At 39.8% G+C, this 23,189-nt stretch overlaps 3 protein-coding genes across 8 annotated transcripts in view; 1 reads left to right on the forward strand and 2 right to left on the reverse strand.

The window, feature by feature from the left end:
• fam193a (family with sequence similarity 193 member A) overlaps nucleotides 1-1,804 on the forward strand; it is a 29,119-nt gene extending 27,315 nt beyond the window's left edge. For 3 of the 4 annotated variants that reach the window (XM_046048142.1, XM_046048144.1, XM_046048145.1), the window contains one exon: nucleotides 790-1,804. In XM_046048142.1, the coding sequence (XP_045904098.1) occupies nucleotides 790-883 (94 nt within the window). In that variant the 3' untranslated portion in view covers nucleotides 884-1,804. The remainder of the gene's footprint in view (nucleotides 1-789) is intronic. The other variant, XM_046048143.1, reaches the window with a different exon arrangement.
• Nucleotides 1,805-6,056: 4,252 nt separating this feature from the next.
• Nucleotides 6,057-10,059, reverse strand: tnip2 (TNFAIP3 interacting protein 2). 3 transcript variants are annotated; one of them, XM_046048219.1, is made up of 7 exons: nucleotides 9,926-10,059; nucleotides 8,944-9,113; nucleotides 8,181-8,483; nucleotides 7,934-8,014; nucleotides 7,568-7,831; nucleotides 7,317-7,433; nucleotides 6,057-7,187 (listed from the first exon to the last, which is right to left on the reverse strand). In XM_046048219.1, the coding sequence occupies exons 2-7, from the start codon at nucleotides 9,073-9,075 to the stop codon at nucleotides 6,909-6,911; spliced, it is 1,176 nt and encodes a 391-aa protein (XP_045904175.1). In that variant the 5' UTR covers nucleotides 9,076-9,113; nucleotides 9,926-10,059; the 3' UTR covers nucleotides 6,057-6,908. The 3 variants fall into 3 exon arrangements, with proteins under 3 accessions (XP_045904175.1, XP_045904176.1, XP_045904174.1); XM_046048220.1 differs by having other exon boundaries at nucleotides 10,040-10,056; XM_046048218.1 differs by lacking the exon at nucleotides 9,926-10,059 and having other exon boundaries at nucleotides 8,944-9,586.
• A 2,447-nt stretch (nucleotides 10,060-12,506) lies between these two features.
• On the reverse strand, nucleotides 12,507-15,447 carry sfrp2 (secreted frizzled-related protein 2). Its single transcript, XM_046048249.1, has 3 exons — nucleotides 14,952-15,447; nucleotides 14,627-14,707; nucleotides 12,507-14,358 (listed from the first exon to the last, which is right to left on the reverse strand). The coding sequence occupies exons 1-3, from the start codon at nucleotides 15,445-15,447 to the stop codon at nucleotides 14,054-14,056; spliced, it is 882 nt and encodes a 293-aa protein (XP_045904205.1). The 3' UTR covers nucleotides 12,507-14,053.
• Nucleotides 15,448-23,189: the final 7,742 nt, after the last annotated feature.

Below are 23,189 nucleotides of genomic sequence, written 5' to 3' on the forward strand. Positions count from 1 at the left end.
CTGCAGTCTACTTACATCTGAAGGACAGAGGACACTCGTTTGAGGACCACCAGGTGCACATTTTAGACAGAGAAGATGGATGGTTTGAAAGAGGTGTCAAGGAAGCCATCTACACCAGGGTTGAGAAGCCGTCATTGAACAGGGGAGGGGGTCTACGCCACCACTTATCCCCCACTTACAATGCTGTCCTTTCATCACTTCCCAGGAAACTCAACAAACGTAACCTATTGACCTCAGGTGAAGATACCAACGATGGTCGTTCAGTCTTGGCCACAGGTAGTCTTAACGACTGTAACGACTGTCGTCACAGCAACAAGGAACACTAACGAACCAGCGGTATCGATGACCCGGGCCAACGACCCCACTGAGGTTAAATAGCTGAGTTTCCCTGCCAGTCAGTCAGAACTGAAGAAGTCCTTTGGATGAGGGACGAAACGTCTTCCAGTATCTTCAACCAAGTCCAGTTGCCCTTGATTTTAACCTTCGTTGGATAACTATGACCTGGATGACTGAGAATCTTCATAGACATATTATCCTGCTTTGCCTCTAAACCCAATAGCGATGGCCTTAGAGGGCGAAGCCTATACGAAATAGAGCGAAATAGTAACGATAGTTACCCTCAAGGGTGCACAAAATGTATTCTGGTGAGAAACCTTAAATATAAATATAAATCTCTGTTTACATGAAAACTCCACAGCTACCTTTTTTAACATTTCAATTTGAGGTAGTAGGGCTATCCAGATGGCTCATGTGTTTGTTTGTTTGTTTTTGTTCTTTTTTTTTCTTCAGGTTTTGCTTGGATTCTGCTCGGCAGACCCGCCAACGGCTTTCCATCAACTGGTCAAACTTTAGTTTGAAGAAAGCCACGTTTGCTGCACATTGAGGGTGCTAGTGAGTGACTGTTGGGACACAATCAGTACCTTAACGGCTATACCAACCCACACGTTCCCCCCCCCCCCCCCCCCCCCTTACCCCCCACTCAGCTGTTGTCCTCCCAGAACTTCTCTCCTGCTGTGCCCAAATCACACCCACGCTGCCTTGCTTTGTTCTTGTCACTGTGTGGTTCCAACACAGACCCATCTGGACTGATGCAGAACTAAAACAAATATTAAATGAAATCACACAAAAAGAATCACAAAATGCTACTTTACATCTGATTAATTTTCCTTGCGTGCTTGTGTGCTTTTAGTCTGAGTTGGGCACTTCTTTTGACTCAAAAAGCCATGGTCTGAAATTATTTTCTTATTGGCTTACCTGTAGTCAAAAGATGCTTACTATGTCTGGATGGTTTCCTTCCAAAAAAAGAGACAAAGGAAACTACAAAAAATGAGAAATGTAATGAATTAAAAGCTGTATTTGAGATATTGTGGCTTACTATCCCATCATTCCCCGTTCCTAGCACGGCATCTCATCCACATGATTGACAAGGGAATGGGCTTGGTCAGCTGGTCTCCACTCCCTGCCTCTACCCCACCCACCACCACCTCCACCCTATTTCACAGAAAGGAGGAAAGCGTAATACTTGACAATGTTCTTTTTTGGTTTTTAAGTACTGTTTAACAAACTGTTGAGTAAAAGTGTACCAGTTACAGTTTTTGTTTTCTTTCTTTTTGACCTGTAGCCAGCTTGTATCAGAATACTTTCAGAATGAAATTGAAAAAGAACAATACTCACACTATCAATCTGTTATAGAGTGTATATTGTATTAACACTGAAGCCAAACTGGCTACTTTTAACATATTGTTAAGTAATATTAAATCTTGTCTTTCTTTTTTGAAAGATGGAATACAGTAGTATGGCAGGATTATGTGTCTTGTGTCAACTTTTATTTCCTACATGCAGTAGAAATTGCCGATAAAGGACATGGACACTTAAAACTACACACATACACTACAAAGAAAGAGGTTTTGGGGAAAAGCTTATTTGCTCTGTGAGTTAGACGATGGAGAATCTTCATATTTATACCTACAGCTAGCATCCACTTAGCTTAGCATAAAGACTACTTATTACATATTAAACAAATAAGATATAGTGTGTTGAGTGAGCTTTACTGGTGGAGTAAGCTAGGGTATGTTTCCCCATGTTTTCTGTCTTCCTGCTTGCCAAGCTAACTGGCTGCTGGCTGCAACTTTGGACAAAACATGAGGTGGTTATATGCCATAGACTGGTGAATAGTATGTACTGCTTGAGCCAAAGCAGCAAATGTAACCCATTGTTACTGCTCTGCATGTCTGCGGCTACGAAAAGGTTGCAGGGTGAGTCACACCCTCAAATACGTGTTCTATTTGGGAAATCCACTAATTGACAGTCATAATCAGTCTAGAAGGCCACCAAGTCATGTAGATCCTGAGGTTCAGTTTCAGTTGTGAAGTACGTTAAACAAAAAAGGTATCTGCCATTAGGCTACATCAGACATTTACATGTAGCCGCATTTCATATATGTACTTGAAACTCTAGGGAAAATTGATTTCAGGCAGTTATGAAATCAAGTACATTCCCTGAGGGTAAAAGTGAGTGTGAAATGAGGTCATGCTTTGGCTTATCTAGATGTAGATGAGTTAATATATACCTTTCACTGAGCACTGACAGGACAGTGTTCATCAGCAGCAGTAAAAGCTTTTGCTGCCATACAGTGGTAAAATATGCTCAACTTAATGTGTAATCTTATGAGTTTCAGCTGATCACTTCATTTTTGTCCTTAAAACCTAATTTCACATCAGTTTGCACAAAGAAATAATGGGAAAGAAGATGGCCAACATTTGAGGATGCAGTAAATTCACATATTCCCATATAAAAAAAAAAACGAAGCTCTTGAATAATATTGTTAAAATAGTGTGCTGTAAAAGTACAATATGTTGATATCTTACATTCAGAGCCAATGTGAAGAGGAAGTGAGTTAAAGTGATGTTCTTCACAATGACTGCTTCCTCTTAACTTCTCCAAGTGTGGCTATTAAAACTGGGATTTCACTGTGAAAAATAACCACCCATACAAATTTCATGAATGGGAGAACTGTGGTAAATGTACTTAATACAAGAGAAGATAAAAAAGGTTTTGGTTTGTGAGAACCACCTTAGTAGATATGACTCATTATTTATTTCAGGTATAACTGCCTGGCTCTTTGTAGAGTGGGCTCGCTCGCTCGCAGTCACCAGTGTTGTAAGATCGGATCTGCCGCATTTAGGCAAATGCTCCACAAATCTATGCTAACCTAGACAAGTCAAACCAAGCAACCAAGCAAAATGTCTGACAAACATGGGCAGTGATCTAAATAAAACATGAAAAAAAACACCACAGATGTGTTTTCTCATATATGCAGAGATGAGAGTCGCTTATGTACACTTTCCCTCAGCTAATAATAGATGCATATGTCTATAAAAGTCACTTCAAAGAAATTTCCACTTCGTGTCCTCTCAAAATATTTCCCTGATTTGACGCTTTGCTGTTAAAATGGTCTTGGTTGATGAAGAAAAACAATGGTGCAAGAGGAGTCTTGATAATTACAGGGGCGAGAACCAATAGGATCATTAAAAGGGATCACAGCTGCCCGGTAGCTTGTAATCAAAATACTGATCTTTTCACTGTCAACTGCCTAGAGCACTTCAGGATCACATACACTTCATAAAGAGAGAATCCCCCCTTTGTTTGCTGGCTTCAGTATGCCCCAATGCAGTTTTTGATGGCCGGAAGCTTGGACTTTCTTTCCAAAAAGCCTTAAAAAAAACCCAGTCAGCATTAATACCAAATGCCTCAAACAACATACGTTAAATTTAAATAATCTGCTCAGGTCGACAGCACTGCATCTTCAAAAAAAAGCATGTCTGCTTTTTTTTTGGGAATTCCCTCAGGATGGCGGGAAATTCCCATTCTTTTAGGATACACACACAAGATTAAAGGCTCTATCTATCCATTCTGTATTTGTCTGGATAAGTGTCAGGCTGAAGTTTTCCCTCTTTGTTAAAAAGTAAATGACTACATCTGTACATCCTGATGCTTTGAAACAGGAACTGATCTACCACCGTCACCTGACTTTTCTCATTAATTCTTTGTTTCTTAGAAAAGTTCCCAGACACTCAGGTGGGGATTTGTGACCTATTTTTTTTCCACTCTCAGATCAGTGGGTAGAGTTTGAGTGTGTGGAAGTTCAGTCACTTATAGACCCTGTTGTAAATGCGTGGGTGTGTGCTGGCGGTGGGGGAGAATCCCTAGCAGACAACTCGTGGCCTTTTTAGGACCAATGTGTATTTCTACTTGTCTGCATGCGGTTGGCTTATAGACGAGATACTGAAGTTGGCCTTTTAAGCCAAATTTGTAACCAATAAATTCTGTGGGCACATGAATTGGAGCCAGCCTGGTATATTATGCAAATTAGACAAATGTGTTGGAAACTAATTCAGCCACAAATATCTTCCCCTCTTAGCTGATGAGTAAGTTAGCATGTGATGCTGTCTGGTGTCATTTGAACGCTTGGGGACTTGGGGGGGATATGCCAGCTTTCAAGCCTCTTGATTTTGTTTTCAGAGGTAATCGCAGTAGCATTTTCTTAAATAAAAAACCTTAATTCTGGTTTAAGTAGAAAGATTTTAAGTTACCACCAAGACATGTTTGCCCATACTATATAGCCTATATATACATTTTAGATTTACATGCAAAGAATTGTTCTACATTTCGGGAATTTCTGGCAGAAAGTTAGATGAGAAGATTGATAGCACTCTCATGATTGTATGGTAAATATGAAGCTACCGCTAACACCACTAAGCTAGCTAAAGAGCTAACCTGGCTCTGTCCATTGGTTACAAAATTCTCCTAAGAAACCATAGTGTAAAAATGACAATTTAACGTTTTAAGAGGATTATGTCCTGGAATAGCACAGAATTCTCACTAATTCTCATTTTCACACTTGGTATGGGGATTTTTCTACCATTGGACCCCAAGTTCCAGTCTTGATGCTAAACTAAGATTACGGACTGCTCTTGGTAGCTTCAGATAGTGCCAACATGAGAGTGGTATGGTATCAATCTTTCTTTCCCAATCTTTCCCAAAATGTTGAACTTTTGCATTATAACATGGAATGAAAATATGAGATGAAATGAGCTTGTTATTATTTGATCTAGAACTATAATATTTAATCATATAGTGTTTAAAGCAAGACGATGTAACTTTTGCTGAATGGCAGCCACATTCAAATGTACAGTTTTCCCTTAGAGTCTTCCCATTACAGTCTGACACAGATTGTCACACAGCAATATCTAGCCACACTTTGTCAACATCAGCTAACACAATCTACTAGCCATACCAGACCAAGTAAGGCTGTAGTGACAAAACCCCTGAGAGTATTAAATTGAGCAAGAGTAAGTTTTATTGTTTGTTTTTCATTTATAAGAATGCCTTCTTTCAAAAGTTTCATAGTTTTACTTTAAACAAGTCCTTATCTGATCAAAGAACAAAGCAGCAAAATGAGAACGTGTTCACTCACACATACACTTAGAACACATTTGTTGGCAACGTCTTTTCTATGCACTGCAACTGCCTACTTCCTTTTAAACAGGGGATGTCCAGCTTCCTGTGCTTACTACACCAAACCCATGACAACTGATTCACCAAACAGCACTGTTGGTCTGTTTGTGTCAAAACGATACTTCACAGTGACTGACTGCAGTATGTTTTGGTCACCAACAGATCCTCAGGCAGTTGTTGAAGGTTGTTGGATGTAACTTGAGCTCCTGTCTTTTGCTGGTCTACTGAGTACCCCTGTAGTGTTTGCTTCAGCCACATAACAGCTGGGTATATAGCTGTCACAGTACAGCGTGCCCATTCAGGCAACGCTGGGAAGGGGGTTTCCACCGCGCACAAGCACATACACGTGACACAGGATGGACACACACAAACGCACACTAAAAAAAAACATGCACACAGACTTAGATTAAGTAGTGCCAACATTTTTGTGGTCAGGCTATGATCTGTGGTTACAGCTCGAGGCTGCAGACTCAAGAAGTAAAATATGCCATTCAATAATGAAATACATTTAAACCTAAATAAATCACCGTAAGATAATATGTGTGTAAACAGCCTTTTATTATAAAAATTATGTGCCAGCTCAGAAAAAATGGCACCAGATCTCCAAAAAATAAGCATGTTGTCAGATGGGATGCAATCTTTACATACATCTTTTCAAAAAGTAGATCCCAAACATGTTTCCAGTTGTATTTAACATTTTTGATCCCAAAAGTTTACCAGGAAAAATATATTTCATGGCTTTAATGGAAAAAGGCAACAAAACATTGCACTAAAGTGATTCGCTTTTCCCAATTATTTATGCAAAGGTGAATAAATATTAATAGTTATATATTTTAAATCTGTTATTAAGAAATATATAATTCACAGAACAAAAATATGTAAATTTCAATCAAAAATAAACAACTAATAGCACCACATTGTCAACTAGATGTGTCTAGATCCTAAATAAGAAGCTTATGCATCATGAATCTCTCAATCGTACAATCCTACGATTAGTTTTTGGCTAAATGTCAAGAAAGTGCAACAGGTTTGTAATTTGACACATTGAGGTATATGATATTGGATATATTGCATTGGCATCCACTTCCCCACCACAATAACCTCCTGCATTGCCACAGGAGCACACTAGGAACCTGACAATGGACTTTTTAAAACTATACAGACTTAACAAAGTCTGATGAACTAATTTCTCTTGCAACGGGGGAACTGTGGGCTGTACAGTTTTTCTTCACTGTGTACAAACTTCTTAAGTCAGTCGTTTCATTTGTTGTCAACCCTCTCCGACTTGGAAACTCCAACCAGGAATTTTTTCTGCCGTGTAGTGCTGCTCTTCAGTGTTCAATTACTGTCAGCAAGAGATAACTGTCTTTTCCACATGAGTGTTGTTCTGTTTATAGTTTGGCACACTCTTCACAATGGTTCAGGTACTCTGAAGCGTCCCTGTCATTGAAGGTGGCGAGGCACCGCGGGCACTGTAGCTCTGACAGGCCTGGGCATTCGTTCCAGGCAGGGTTTGGTGTTGCTGCTGCACCTGCAGGCTGTTGCTGCATTTCAGCAGTGGCTCTCAAAAGAGGCTCGGGCGAGTCCTTATGTCGCCTTGAGGAGATTCTGTGTCCTATGTGCACACGACACATGGGAAGCGCTTCTCTGTTCTCTCTGCTGGCTCCCTCCTGAAGACAGTCATGTACATACACTGTTAGGATTGCACAAGCCAACACATATCGGAATGTGCTAACCAAAACAGAAAGTAAACATGTCTAAAATGCACTCATCCATCTCATTTAACAGTGCCGTCTCACCTGTTTGTGTAACTGCCTTTTTAACTGATAAATCTGCTCCTTCAGGTCTTGGATCTGGCCCTGTGCTCGCTCTCTGTCGGCTCGCTCCGACTTAAAGTCCTCAGTGTAGATTAGGACCTGAGGAAGCAACAGAAAGAACCTTTAGTCTTCTTGTTTCTTCAAAGTTTGGGTTTCAAACACATCAAATGCCACAACAGCTGTATACGGTCAAATTATACAGATATGTACTGAGACCACAATGTAGCACCGACCTGTTGCCCCAGAGTCTGGATACACTCCTGGTCTTGCCTCCTTAGCTCATTCATTTCTCTACCCAGCCGCTCACACTCGCTCATCTTCTCCTCCAGTAAGCCATTGAGCCTGGAAATCTCATGATGAAGCAACCCAGTGCTTGCAGAGCCCAGCCCAGGCATCAAGCCCTGCCCAGTGGTCTCCTTCAGCCTCTGGCACAAGCCTCTGATATAGTCCTCCCTGCTGGAGTCATACTTCTGCCACTGAGAATTCAGACCTTGTACCTAAAAGGCGCAATTACAAAAAAAGGTTAGACCTTCTCTAATGCACGGTTGATTTCTGAGTAAAAAAGTATTGTCACTGAGCATAACTTGTATAAGACTTACATATGCCACTCGCTGCTTTAGCTGTTGATTCTCCTCCTGAAGTTGACTGATTTGGGCATTAATGTCAGAGGACTCTGTTATCTGTAGAAAAGGTTGACAGATTACAACAGAGCCCTTCCAAAAAAATTAAAAATAAACAGTACCACTACTGCATTTAAAAAAGGCCCAATGAGCAAGTAAATAAAGGCACCCCCATGAAGCCCAAAGTATTCCAAAACAAATCCAACCCAGCCCAAGTGTCACACACCTCCTTAGGCTTTTGTTGCTGAACCACCACCTCCGCTTCTTCTCCCCCCTTCTTCTCCTTCTCCATCCTGGCCAGCAGCTCCTGGCACACCTTCACCGTTGCGCCAAGCTGGCTGCGTAGCTGTTCGGCCTCCTCCGCCAGGGACGTGCAGAGTATGGCTCGGGTGGCCTCAGACCGCTCCCTCTCCTCCAGGGCGGACCGCAGCCTCTGGATCTCCTGGTCCTTCTCGTGGTCCGGCTGACACCTGACACTCTCCAGCTCCAGCTCCTTCTCTCTGAGCTGCACATTCAGCCTCTGGATCTCCTGATGAGGAAGACGGGAGAAGAATTGCTTGAACACCTTTGTTTGTGAAGTGTAAATCTTTTGGTGCATTAATGCATTAAAGATAGACTACATAAATATATATCCACAATTATAATAATTTATCATTCTAACTATTGCTGCTAATATTTGTTCTGTATTGGATTTTCTTTCAGTCATATGTATCTCTGAAGATGTTCTATTCAGTAAAGAATTTATAATAAATACATTCAGTTCAAATCAATAGAAGGGTAAGGGGAAAAAAGTTGAATATTGTAGCATAGTTTTGAGGGTTTTTAAACCTCATTAGTTCTTGCCAAGAGACTTGTGGGAGTAACGTTATACCCACATGGGACAGACCTGTGCCACTGTAACAACTTTTCTCCATCAGCTAATTTTAGGGTCGGTCCATTGTCTACAAACATCATACACACACATTATAAGCATTATCAACATATTTTACCTCTGCTTGTCGAGATGCCTTAAATTCCATATCGTTCCTCTTCTGTTTCAGTTTGCATATTTCTTTACACAAGCTCTCCAACAAAGACTTGGACGGCCCGATGACCACAGACTCGTTGTCTCCCACAGTCATGTAGATCCTCTCATATCTCCCCAGCCTCGCTTTTAAATCTGAAATGATATTGTCCTTTACATAAATCTGTTTGTTCAGAAGGTCGATTTCCTGCCGCGTCTCGTGATACAGAGAATTCAGCGTACTGTAACTCCGCACTTTAAGCATGTCATTATCCGTGTTTATACTGGCGTTATCCATTGCAGTTTTTGTAATTTAGATTTGACAGAAGGATCCTTTTAATAATCCAGCATTTGACGCCTCTGCTTCTAGCCCTGTCTTTACAAATGCAGCTCGGTTGTGTCGGAGCTTTGGCGCATCACTGTCGAGAATAATATCCCCGAACTGTCTTGGGGGATTTCCTAGGGAACTTCCCCGCGGACTTTTTTGAGCTTTGTCAAACTGAACCCTGCCTGCTCTTCAAGATTCACCGTCGTCGGTGTACCGTCACTGGGAGTTAAAAAGGGTTTTTATAGCATGTTGGCACAAATGGGAAGGAAAACAGACACACAAATTTTAAATACAGGCTCAATAAATTTACCACTAACTAACAGCCAAAAAAGAAGTTGTAGTGCTGCCTTCATGACCGTCGTAGACTTTGAATCTCTAAGCCAGAAGTGCCAATGCTTTTGATTAGCATTAGCAAACAAAAGATGTTCCTGCCTGAAAGACAGTCGTTTTTGAAACATGTTTTGGGGCGTACTGGGCCACATAGCTTCGATGTGAAAACGTTCTTATCACAGCACGTTTTCATACCAAACAAAAAGATCTAAGCTACAACAGAAAGTAGCTTCAAATAAACCCAAACATATTACCTAATGTTTGCATGGAATAATAAACAATACTTATTGAAAAGCATTAATTTTCCCACCCGTAGTTTACAGGGTTTCCACGCATCCGACCCCCTAAACGTCACATTAGTGCAGTTGGAGTGTCAGCAAATTTCCCACACAGCCTAAGGTTAGCCTATACTATGTTAACCTACTGTTGGTTTTTTGATCCCCGCCCAAAAGGTATTAATTTTCCCATAGCTATGAAGGCATCATGAATGGCGCGACTCTTCATTATGATGTCATTCAATTCTTCTGGTTAAGCAGCCTTCATTGAGCAATTACGGACTGATTCACGCTGTATGACCGAACGTTTTATGGCGTTTAAATAATCCTGGGGTATTTCAGCTTTAGGAAATTTTGGAAATAGAACTATCTGTTACCGAATATGACAAAATGTACATTATTAATATTGTCCATAGTGCCACCATGATACTCGATTTTTATCATGTGTTTGTAATTGTAATGTATAGCCTATATAGATAGAGGATTTAAAATTGACAGGCTAATCCACAATCTAATGAATTAATTCGGGAATATAAATACAGTTATGAAATGAATTTTAAAAAGACAATTTCACAGTGGAGGATAAGTAACATAACTTGGTCTAAAGACACCAACCAAATTATTCATTCTTAATGTTGCAATTAGTAAGCTACATGTTTGTAAAAGTGTTACACAGGAAACATACAACAGGTGTAATACAGTATAGTGATGGAAGAAGTATTCCTGTGCTATACTTAAGGTTACGTTTACAACAGTGTAAACATACTCTGTTACAAGTAAACGTTTGGTATTCACAATATCACTAAGTAAAGAAAAAGCTATTAATTTGTTATAGGTAACAATTAAATGTTGTAGCTGGTTGAAGTGGAGCTACTTTTATCCACTTAGTGTTTGGTGGTTTAATCATTAATGCTCAAAAGTAGTTTGTAATTGTACATTGGTACAGTCCTTCAGTAGAAGTAGCCTACTTAGTTGAATTCCACAGCCGTGTATCTTAGGCATCTATAGCTGATTTGCACGTGCAACCCTTAGTTAGGCTTTGAATTAAGGACATATTTAGACATGTACAGCCCTTAACAGTAGTCTTGTAGGATGCACAGTAATTCACACAAAACCTATTGTTGTTATGTAAGCTACATGAGCAAACCTCCATGCCCTTCAGGGTTGGATCCTGGACTACAAGAACAAGGAGTATTATCTGGTCAAAATGAAACTACTGTCTAGACTGTAGGTGTAGCATTACATTGTGTTACTGATTGAAGAGCCCTAATCAGTTCTACTGGCCTGTGGGGACTCCCATGTATTTCATAATGTCATATGAGGGCTGAGGAGGCGACTCATTACATGAATCAAGGTGTGAAGTGTGTAAAAACCATGTTGGAAGAGCTATGGTTAGGGTGGCATTGTAATTTCAATAGTTCATATTTTAGCTGGTAGCCACCAGTTACTGTTCTCTTTCGGAGGACACAAGTGAGTTTCCTGATTGTGATGTCCCATCCACAGGAAAAGACAGATACCCTGGATATTTTAGACTGTATCCTACAATGCAATCCTGACACTCGTTATTTAATTTCACGAGTTCACACCTAGATCATGTGACCCCAATAACTCAGCAGCTGAAGTGACACAGTGTGGTCCACCCAGAGAGGTGAACATACCTGGGACTCTCCACCACTGATGAAGCCTTTTGGAGGACTGACAAAACATCCATACTTCAGTAGTCCAGTGGATAGTTTCTTTGTTTACCTGTTGTTATAACATTAGTTGGACAGTTCCAGGTAATAAAATAAAGCTGTATTACCTCACAACAACATAAGTTGAAGGATAGGTCTGTAAGTACTGACACATTAGTTGATTAACTGATTGATCAAAAATGTAATCAGCAGCATTTTTCAGAATCAAATTTTAAGTTAATCCCTTTCAAGTCATCTATTAAGCAAAAATGCTCAAGATTTGCTGAATTTAATTTCCCAAATGTGAGACTTTGTTGCCTATGTCTCAGTCAAAAACTATTCAAATTATATATCAGTATAGTTTGAATATTTTTGAGTGTTGGACAATCAATTTGAAGACAAAACCTTTATTTCAGGGAAACTAGCGGTCATTTTGAATTATCTTCAGATATTTTATAGACAAAAAGCCCGCAAAGCCTTTTCATAAAATGAAATCATTAGTTGCAGCCTTGGTTTGGTGCTTTCAAGTATTCAACATTGAAGATGTACATGTCTTTTATCTGATACTAGCTTTACAGGCCAATATTTATTTAGCATTATAGCCTCAAAAACTGTCAATACAGATCTGAAGTGTTGCAAAAACACTGACAAACATTTGAATGTTTATTGTATATACATTTTGTAAATATAACTAGACACACTAAATGCCTCCTATGCATCAAGTTGTTACCCATGACCAGATTTTACCATTGAATTCCACTAGATGGGGGTGTTCAATTAAAAATACATAATGTAAGTTGATTTTCCATCTTAGAACCGATCATTAGGATTCTTTTTTAAATTCCTCTTTTACATGATTATTTCCTGCCCTCCATCCCCCCCAACAAACACACACACACACACTAATGAAAGTAATTTCAAAACATGTTGTTGGTAGCTTTTAATCACCAGAAACTTTACAAGAATAAAATACAGTATTTGATATTTACACAGTACTTTCAAAAAATACTTTTTACATTGCGCACACACACGCCCATGAGTATTTGCGCTTAAAAAGTTACTGCTCATGAAATCAACGCTGCCAACCAAAACTCAGATAGTCATCACTAATACAGAAAACTCCAACTTGTGTCACTGATCAAACAAAAGGATGTAGACGCAACCCAAAACTTAACATGGAAGTTTAAATGAAATGTTAAAGTCTGGAGTAGAAAAATATTCATTTTTAATCTTACTGTGGTAGAAAATTATGGAACGGCTCAAACACAAAAAGATTACCGTGAATATTAAAATGTTAAACAGGAAGAGAATATAGCCAGCTATCTCTCATTTTTGCTAGAGAAAACGGTGGGAATACAAAAAACAGACATTATTTTGTCTTTGAACATCACACTACCCACATGGGGATCACAGCTTCACTCAATATGCACCATGCAATAACAATACATTTTAGTAATTGCTTCTGTGGAGCAATAACAGAATGTTTTTTATTGGATGCAAATTCCTTCTTTTTGGAAGTCTTAACTACACCCCCTCAAACATACACACAGTTTTTTTTAAATTTAACTCGAGTATTTTATAATCATCCCATCATCCTCTCTCAATTTGACAAGGCCTTTGACTGTGTGTTGTAATTTATTCCTTATAGGAGTTTTGGAAGATTTATGTATCATTTTACAACAGGCCCCATGAAAAAAAATGCTTTGTGTTATGATGAAACTGATCACAGGGAATACCAGGAAAGAAGGAACAAGTCTTAAACTCACGCTCATTGCAGGATTTAACAGTTGACCACATCTGCCAATGTTATTTTAGAGTGAAATTATTTTTAATCCTGGATTCACAGTTCTGCTAGTTTTCACTTTAACCACGTAGTTAGTGACTCTTTCACACCTGGGACACCATCTTAAGGAGGCAACATCAAAGACAGCTCCTCATGAAAAGACACACCACTTTAAAACTGGCTACTAGGGGGCGCCAAGTGCAAAACGACTGGGAGTGGATGGATGAATTTCTCAGATTACCACAATTGAAGGGCCTTTTTTTTTTACTCCTATATTTGCTTACTTCCAAGTCTATACCAGATATAAATGTGTGCCCTGCTCAGAAGACATGGACAGTTTATGTAGTATAGCCACTTGCAAATCCCCTTTGAAAATAGTGTGGCCTTATTAATGAATGTAGTTTAAGTGTACTGGGACATAGCACCTTTCAGAACATCCATATGAATTACAGTTATGGAGTCAATTCAAAGCAAGTTTTTGTCCAGCCCCAAATATGCTAAATAGCCTACTGCCTTTTTCAAGATATTGGGCATTTTTAACTGAAAGCAATGGAAAACACAGTACCTGGCCAAATATTTGCTGGAATCCAAAGAGGAATCTATGAACCATAATTGCAACTTGTGTGACAACTGGAAAGGCCTAGTAATTGGAAAGAGCTCAGCTAAACGTTTTCTTCAACAGTGACACCTGCAGTGTGTCCCCCTTCCTAGCACTGCAGCTTGCGGATGCTGCGCGAAATCCTCTTAAACTCGCGCTGTCCCTTATGCCAGCGCTTCAGCGAGGTGATGACCAGGTGGCCGTCCATCTTCTGGCCCATGACCAGGTAGGCAGCGTTGATGTCGTTCATCTCCTCGCAGATGCACTGCAGGCCGTCCTTCAACCACAGCACCGTCTTCCTCAGTTCACGCTCCGTCACGCCGTTCAGCTTGTAAATGGTTTTGCTCTTGGTCTCCGGCACTATCTTGGTGTCACCGTTGATGTAGGAGATCTCCTTAACTTTGATCTTTAGAGCTTTGCATCAAGCAGGAGAGAAAAGAGAGGAACAGAGACTGGCACTGTTTTTCACAATAAAACTGCACAAAGATCATCCTTTTGATATGAAAGCATCTTAAGGCCTGTGCATATGGTTAATGTTAAAATGCATACAATAGGAGAGATAAAAGTGAAGGCTAACAATAACTCCTCATGTCGCCTAAAATCTTTCAGAACCTCCCGTCGTGACCTCTTGTGGCTCCTGAGCTTCACTTTGGGAGCTAATAAAATAGATGGATGGACTTACCAAAGTCATTCTTACACAGGTTGTCAACAATTTCGTTGTCATTTTCATCACTTTCCTTGCAAGCATCGCACACTCTGGGCACTAAAACAGAAAAGAGAAATAGCTCATGTTCAATAATCTGTTACCGTGCAAAACAAGTAGGACACACATAACCAGATATGAATTTGGATTCTTGTGCAATAAATGTACAGACGGGTATGGCCTATTGACAGAACATCGTGCTGTTCACACAGGCATCGCACGAAGCAGAAAAAGTGCGTTTAATATTAATTATTTATTAATACTTGGAAATAGTAGATTTGCTTGTAAAATACAGAAACCTTACCCTCTTTGGTCACTGGTGCAGAGTTCTCGAGGCCGGCAGGTGGAATACACAGGTCGTTGTCGATTGGGAAATGGTCGCAGTCCAGCATCTTTGGCCAAGGAAAGCCAAACGCGGACATCACGGGCTCGCAGCCGTTCTTGACGCTCTCGCACAGAGACCTGCACGGCTGTATGGGCTCGTCCAAATCGTCCAGACAGACGGGAGCGAAAAGGGAGCAGAGGAACTTTCGTGTGTCGGGATGACATTGCTTCTGAACTAGAGGGATCCAGGAAGAAGCTTGCTGCAGGACTTCATTCATGGTTTCGTGTCCCAGCAGGTTTGGGAGGCGCATCTCTGTGTACTCTATATCATGGCACAGGAGGAACTTTTCGGGAATTGGCTTGCAGTTATTCTTTTTGTAGTATAAGTCATGCTGGCCAAAATTGTATAATCCGTGGATGGCTTCCATGCAGGGTATTGTTATCACCCACAACACTGTCGAAACAAAGGCTCTCATTTTCAATGCGCGTAAAAAAACCCTGCGGAATCAGGGTTATTGAACATCAGTCTGCGTGGATGGAAGCTCTTGTCAGTGGCCAGCTCCTACTGTGACAAGAGGTTTTCTTCCAGGCATGTCTGGGAGGAGTCTGTAAATTGTGTGTAAAGACCCCCTCTCCATTCAGTACTTGGTTTCCTCATATCAGGTGAACGCTGTGTAGAAATTTGTCTCCTCGGTCAAAGAAAATCTCAAATCCCACTTGTTGCTGCTCTGGTTCTGACAGGCATTTTTGATTTCTAATTATAGCTCACGGTATTTTATCACCAGTCGTTTTCTTAACAATTTCCCTCTCTATTTCATCTCCTGCCCTTCATGGAAATAATAACAAAACGCGTCTGACAGGTTTTCCTCATTATGCCCAAACCAACAGAAATACATCCTGAGTGATCCCTTCACTTGCTGTTTTTAGACCCATGCTGTAAATAGTTTGGAAATGTTGTCAGTAGGGGCATTTAGCTCAGTTCACTGGAGCGTTAATTTTCCATCATTAGGAGTTTAGTGGTGAAATCCTCTGGGCAGGTCTGCATGTTCATACCACATGGTGAAATATTGTTTGCCCTGGTGTGAGAAGCAGACCTCCACACAGCACACCCAGGGGTGAAACCAAATCTGCCTCCTTCTGCTCTGCAGTTCTGGCTCCTATCCGCTCTCAGACCCCCTTCAGCCACAGTCTGGTCTGCAGACAGCAGTGTGGTTCTTCTCAGACTTGACCTTCCTCTTGCTCCCTTCAGAAGAAGCTGAAATGAGTGAACACTTAAATCCTGAATGTGATGTTTGTGGAATTTCTAGCTAAAAGGGTAAGTTCGCCCAAATTGCAGAAACATATTTTCCCACTTTCCCTTTGTGGTTTCTACAGTAGATATTCAGATATTTGTGGTTTTACTTACCCAGTTTTAGAGATATTTGTCACTGAGACTTCTGCTGCCACCCCGGTACAATGGAGGTAAATTTAACTTAATTTGTGGTGCTGAAAATCCATCATGTGGATTCCTGTACTGTCACAATTCAGTCTCTCAGAACCTCCTTCCCCACTCAGCATCTCCTTCAGTTGTTCAAAAAGGTTATGAGTCATTTGTTTTAAGTAGGAAAAAGAATTTGAATTGAAAACACAGTTGTAGTTTATTCACATCACAATTAAACCTACCATTAAAGTTTACAGCTCTACGTGTGCCAATTCTTTTTTCATAACTGAACAAAGACGATATTTTGGCAATAAGTACCACTTCACATGTTTTTTGTGATTTGGTGAATCTGGCATGTATAAATAATGTTTTATGAACCAAATGCTGCACCCTTAAATTAGGTGTTAAATTGTTTTGCTACTGAAGTTACAGTAAGTGTTCAACTCTTGAAGAAAGATGCCTCCTTTCTGACTCATGAATCTATATTAATGACCAGTGATATTCAAAGTACATGTGTATTGCTCACTTCTAGAAACTAATTGTATGTGTTGTAACTGCTGACTAATGGCGATACTTGGTTCTGGTATGACTCTGAATCATTTTTCTTTACCTGTAGTTCTATCTAGACATGCAGACAGATATGGTTGTATTTGCATAGGTTATGAGATATACTGTATATTTTCTTCAAGACCACTTTACAAGGTTAAGTTGGAGGTGAATGGAATTTAATATGTGGTGCTCAAAACTTTAAAGAATTACATTTAGTAAATTCAACGGCAACATCTCTGTCTAGAAACAGTGTCATTGTTACTCTTTGGTAATCCACAAAACCTCCTATGAATGCTTTTCATAGGGACTGTTTCTTGAAGAGAAAGTGGTTTCAATTAAACTGAACTGACCTTTTAAATACAATAACTAATGTTTTGGCCACTTGGGGGCAAAGCAAACAAACTGTAACACAACACAGACTTTAAATTAATATGTGAGCAAACAGTTGCTTATTTACACAGCAGATATAAGGAAACATTATCATTTATTTGGAGCCGTGTTTCTGGCCACTGAATGAATGTAAGTCCAATATCCTTTAGCTCTGTTTTTGGTCTCTACAACTACTGTGGGAAATATCTAATTCTTCATTTGCTAAATGTTCTACTCTGTTCACCAGCCAGTCACTAACTGTGTCTGTCTACCCTTTGGTGCTGAGCAGGTAGTGTACTGTGGGTTTTTAGAGCCTTTTGCTGAAAAATAGGAGAGTGAACCAACACAGTGGAGTTGCGGGCTGGAAAACCAAGACAATGAGCTGAAAGATGCTAAAAAGCTGAGGGGAACTGAAGAGTAGGCTGATTATTCTTTGTGGGCTCATCACTACGTGTGACACCTTTCACATTACACACAGTCCTTTAATCCTGTGTTGTTATATAAATACTGGTTATAGCTGCTTTAAAGAACAAAAATGTCTTTCAAGCCAATGAGGATTAAGCTGGAATTCAGAGCAAAAACAGGCCTGCTTTAAAATACTGCACAGAGCTGCGTTGATGGGGGTGTGTTGCTTCAGGTACCAGGGAGAAATGAAATACGATCCAGGAAGTTGCTTGAGTAACAGATCCATCAGTTTGAAGGATTATCAGATGCCAAAACACTGCACAGCGGTTTATAAACTCTGAGACAACTTATTATCTGTCACTGATAACAATTGCGAGGTAAACAGCAGAAATACAACGTTAAGAGTGAGCACTGGAGCAGGGACCTAACTGGTTTTTCAGTCTATGTCAAAGGTTTAACTTGCTTTTAAGGGCAACTCTGCCCCACTTATCCCCATTTCCTTCAAAGTGTATTAATTCTATTCAGGTCTCTATAGAAACACTTAGACAGCCATGTAAGCGCTAGAGCCCCCTATTAACCTGCAACTAGACTCCCTTTAGCTGGGCAGTAGGTCAGCTGGCTAAACTGTACCCGTGGTGTGGCAGGTCACATGCTAACCTTTCTGGGGCAACTAAATGTAGCTCCTCTTTTAAAATGACAAGAAAAAAAGGCTATAAATCATAGAAAGGATCCGTAAGGGGATAATTGGACTGCAATTAGTATGTGATCAAACCTTACCAGGCATATTGCTTTAGTTCACCAAACACAGATAACATGTAGCCTCCGTTAACAATACGGTTTCACAGACAGTTAAGGTCAGAGGCTCGGGATAGAGGTAAGCTGATCCTAGGCCTGTGCTTACAGCCACCCCAGCAGGTTCTTATTACAACTCTGTGTGGAAATGAGACACAGCTTGTCCGACGTAGTGGTCCATCTGTTGCCTACTAACCCTTCGTTCTTCCCCCCCCCCCCCCCCCACCCCCTTACACCCTATACCCTTGTTCTTCCTTTTTTCACGAAGAAGGGCTCGATTACTGAACAATCACACAGTGTGTTGTGCAGGTTCTGAAGAAGGCCAAACTCCAGTTTGAAAGTTCCTGAAGACTCATCTCTCAGTGTGAGGAGCATCAAAGCCATTAGGACTGCCATAATGTAAACCAAGCCCATTTCCTGTTTCCCATAGTCCTATTTGTATGTAGACAGACTACACAGCTCCATACAGGATCTTGGGATCCGATCGGAAAAATCTGAAAAGAATACATTAAATGATAGGTCTGGTGAAATTCTATAGTTTTCTTGTTGTCAACAAATACCAACACCAACCATAATGTGATCCTTCTAAGTACTGTCTATCTAGTCAAAGTCTGTCGTACTGTTGAGTTCCATTGTTGACAAAAATCTATAAAAAACACATTAATGAGCCACACTGTTGAACTGGGTGAAATGTTTCTTGATTGCCATACAAATGGGCGCTGTAGTCTATTTTGAATCAATACTCGCTTGGGACCCAAATTTGTATAAATAAGCAGGTGAATATAGTCCCCAACAAATGCACTATTTACTCATTTTTGAGGAAGATTTGCTAAAAACTAGATATTTAAAGATTTATGTCTTCAGTATGAACAAATGGGTTTGGGGCTAAGTGCCATAGACAGGCTGAGGGAGTTGGGGAGTGTTATGAGTCAGACTTGTGTAGTGTTGGTTTGGTCTTCTAATGGTATTTGATAACAATATGAAAAATGTTGAATAATGCCAGCCATATCCTGTAAAGGAAAAAATTATTTTACAGTATAACTTAATTTGTTTGGACATTGTCAAGATAGACAATTGTCACACCTTTACAAAAATGGTGTTATCTGGTGTTAACTTATCCGTTAAAATAAGGATTATTTAGTACAAGGCACAGGGCTTCACTGTTAGGACAACTAGTCTATCTTCCACAGCCCCTTGGCTGCCAGCTGAGAGTCATCTATACAGCTTTGAACATTGTCTTGATGTTCACTAATGAGCTTGTTAACTTCAATCACTCCTTCTACATTGACATTTGGGAAAGAATTCATCCCATCCAAGAGGAATTAATCTCATTAGAGCTCCAGAGTCATATAGATTGTGCCTGCTTGGCGTAATTGATGTTCCTATTGTACAGGTCTAATTGACTCAGTATGGGGTTTCAGAGCAGCTGTGGGGACACGTAGATGACTGTACCAGACTTTGGGATATCCAGATATACACATATTAGAGACGTGTGCACTGTACATAGCAGTGGAGAAATATGTGTAGAGGGTACAAGGTTATTTGTATTTTCCTGTATTGTACTATTGAATGTAATTAATAGGCTACATGTTAGAAATACTTCATGTTAGTTGAACAGCCATTTATAAGTCATTCAAAGCCATTATTTGTCATTTTGGAAAATGTACTTTGAGCGTTAGATGAGAAGATCGATCCTATTCCCATCTCTGTACGATAAATATAACATAATTCATAGCTTAGAGACTGGAAACGGGAAAACAGCTACGCTGACTATGTCTAAAGGTAACCAAATCCACCTGTCAGCACAGTTAAAGCTCACTAATCAAATAAATATTATATCTTGTTTAATCCATAACTTTCTGAAGTTTGTTTTTACACTAATGATGATGTGGCCAGTACTGAGCTTTACAGGTGCTGGTTGGCAGATTGTGCTGCCTTTGGACAGAGCCAAGCCAGTTGTTTCCCCCTGTTTACAGTCTTTGTGTTAAGCTAAACTAACAGGCTACTGGCCGTGGCTTCATATATACCTTACAGATGACCTTCTCATCTCATCTTGGCAAGAAAGAGAATAAATGAATTTCCCAAAATGTCGAACTACTGCTCTAACAGTTTGTGATGACCACCATATAGCCATGTATTAGCATGAGAACAATCTTAGTATTTAAAGGCTGGTCAAAAGTCCGGCCAGATTTGTGATCCTATGTCATGACAGTGTCATTGTACCATAAAACTCAGCACTGAGCCAGGCATGTTTATGCTTGCAGGATGTCTATGGATCAGTGTGACAAGCAGATCCTTCTGTAGAACCCTGCTCTTTGACCCCTGACCAATACTGAAACTGGCAGACTCACACTGTGAAGGGCTCTAGGGGATATTTTACAACTTAGACCAAAGTACAAGCAGCTCTGCTGTCAAAGAAGTGTTTTCTGAATGACCCGTACCTGATCTCCACCCCATATGGAGAAGGTCACTCCGTAGTCTTGCCCCTTAGCCACCATCACACATTCCTCACAAAAGGGATGCTGCTGTTCTACTTAATTAGTCGATGAGCTTTTACTGAATCTTTTATGAATGAAAATAAGAAGGTAAAATCTATTTAAAAGGTACATTTGTCTTCAGTTAGGGGGGTTTCCTGGTCTTTTAAGGAGGTTTCAAGTCAAGTTTTGTAAAATGACCTCTGATAAAAGTCTTTACTTTTACCCCTACTTGCAAACTTAAGAATAAAATCTATTAAAGTTCATTTAAGAGTAGAAACAAAGGTTCTGAGACATGGGTAGTTTTAGCCTATTATTTGCCTTTCATTTGAACAGTTGACCGCCTTTTCTTCTTCTTCTTCCATTTATCAAGCTTGGAAACAACATGACTTCTGGCATTGATTATGTTTGCAATCCCTACATTGTCTGCACTTGTCAATGTGATAATAAATTCTCCAGTTTGCCTTTTGTTTTGTTTCCATTTCAGCCAATTTCCTATAATTCCATCCCTATTTATATTTATAAATATATTAGATTGTTGTTTATTTAAAATATTAATTGCTACAGATGTTAAGGATTCTGCAAAAATAAAATTAAGATTGCATATTGCTCATTATTTTTGCAGCAGTATGACAGATAAGGGGTAAATCCTTGTCTCTGATGGGCTTTTCCTGCACTAGGCATACATGTGATTGTATTTTTATATATGTTAAATCTCTTCAATTTGCTCTTAAAGGTGACTTAATTAATGTGTATTATTCTTTACACACCTCAAAGAATCTTTATCACTAATTATTCTTCCTAAATAGGCTTTTTAGAACATTATTTTTTAGGTAAGTTTGATAAATGTGGGTTCTGGATCTCAGTCTGCTTTTTTAACAGATTTGTGCTGTTAGACTTTAAGATCGATTTGGTTTACGAAAGTGTACTTTTAAAAATGCGATGATTAATTATTTATTTGATCTAAAGACGTGGTATTATGCTCATTTTCAGGCTCCAAATCCTATTTAAAGGTTGTACCAGAACAGGTTTACCTGGTTTAATTTTCAAAAAACTCCATATTTTTTGTCATACTGCACTTTGCTGCAGCTCCTCTTTTCACCCTGTGTTGAAGGCTTCGTTTTAGCTGTGGAGTGATACATCTTGTTTCTAAATGATCTTTACTGGGAGTTACACATGCGCAGTTCCTAGTTAAGGACTACTAGCCATTCAGAAGCAGAGAAAGGCAGGTCAGCGAAAAGACGGTAAACAGCTTCGATTCAGCTGTAGGCTACATGTTGCCGACCAGGTTGGCAATTTGGACTGGAGCAAGAGTTTCAGAGTGGTCAGTTCTAAATCTGTAACAAAAGTATCTTTCATCCATAAAGTTTTAACTCAGCTCTGTCTCTACATCACAGTAACAACTTTATGTCCATTGACTGCTTGGAAGGTAGCTAGTGTTTGGAAGGGAGAGGAGAGGTGTGTGCTGCAGCTCAGTGTTTTTCCACCTGTGAGGGCGTGTCAGACTAGTCATTCGGCGAGCATTATGACACTTACTTACTTGTGAAGTCACAAGAAAGGGAAATAAAGGCTGGACTACAAACGAGCTGTTTTCAGGCCATTCCAGCAGTGCTTTCTGTGGGAGATGGGAACTCCCTTTGGGGTGGACTTTGGGCTTTTTCACTTTGCAAACCTATTACATGCACAAAAAAGATATATAACTCAATAAAGGAGAGGGAAAAAGCCGAAAACCAGAATACCACCTCTTTAACTTTATCTGTCCATTTGGTTTTCAAAAAAAATACATGTTTGTTCTTTTAAATGTAAAGTATTTTGAATAACAAACATGTTTATTGGATGCAAATGCATATGAAAAAGTCAAGTTAGTTTAAATTAAAACGTTATTTTTTTCACAAGCCTTTAAATTTCTTTACTTCCTACAAAGACAAGTTCTCCATTACATGTCCAAATTACAAGAATTTTTTGTTGTGAAATAAACTCACATACAGTACCTTCGTCACAGGAACTTGGGGGCTAGAAAGAAGAAAAAGCAGCCCTCTTAATTTTAGTGATGGCGGCGGAGGGTTAGCAAGTGACCCACAGTGACCAATACCAGACACGGGCTCAAGTGTAAATAAAGATTTGGTATTTGTTCATTTCATTTGTGACACCACAACAAGGATACATTTTGTTTGGCGGTATAGCTGAGAAGTGTGTGTCTCCTGAACAG

Source organism: Micropterus dolomieu, linkage group LG04 (genome assembly GCF_021292245.1).
Source record: "Micropterus dolomieu isolate WLL.071019.BEF.003 ecotype Adirondacks linkage group LG04, ASM2129224v1, whole genome shotgun sequence".
Classification (NCBI taxonomy): Eukaryota; Metazoa; Chordata; class Actinopteri; order Centrarchiformes; family Centrarchidae; genus Micropterus; species Micropterus dolomieu.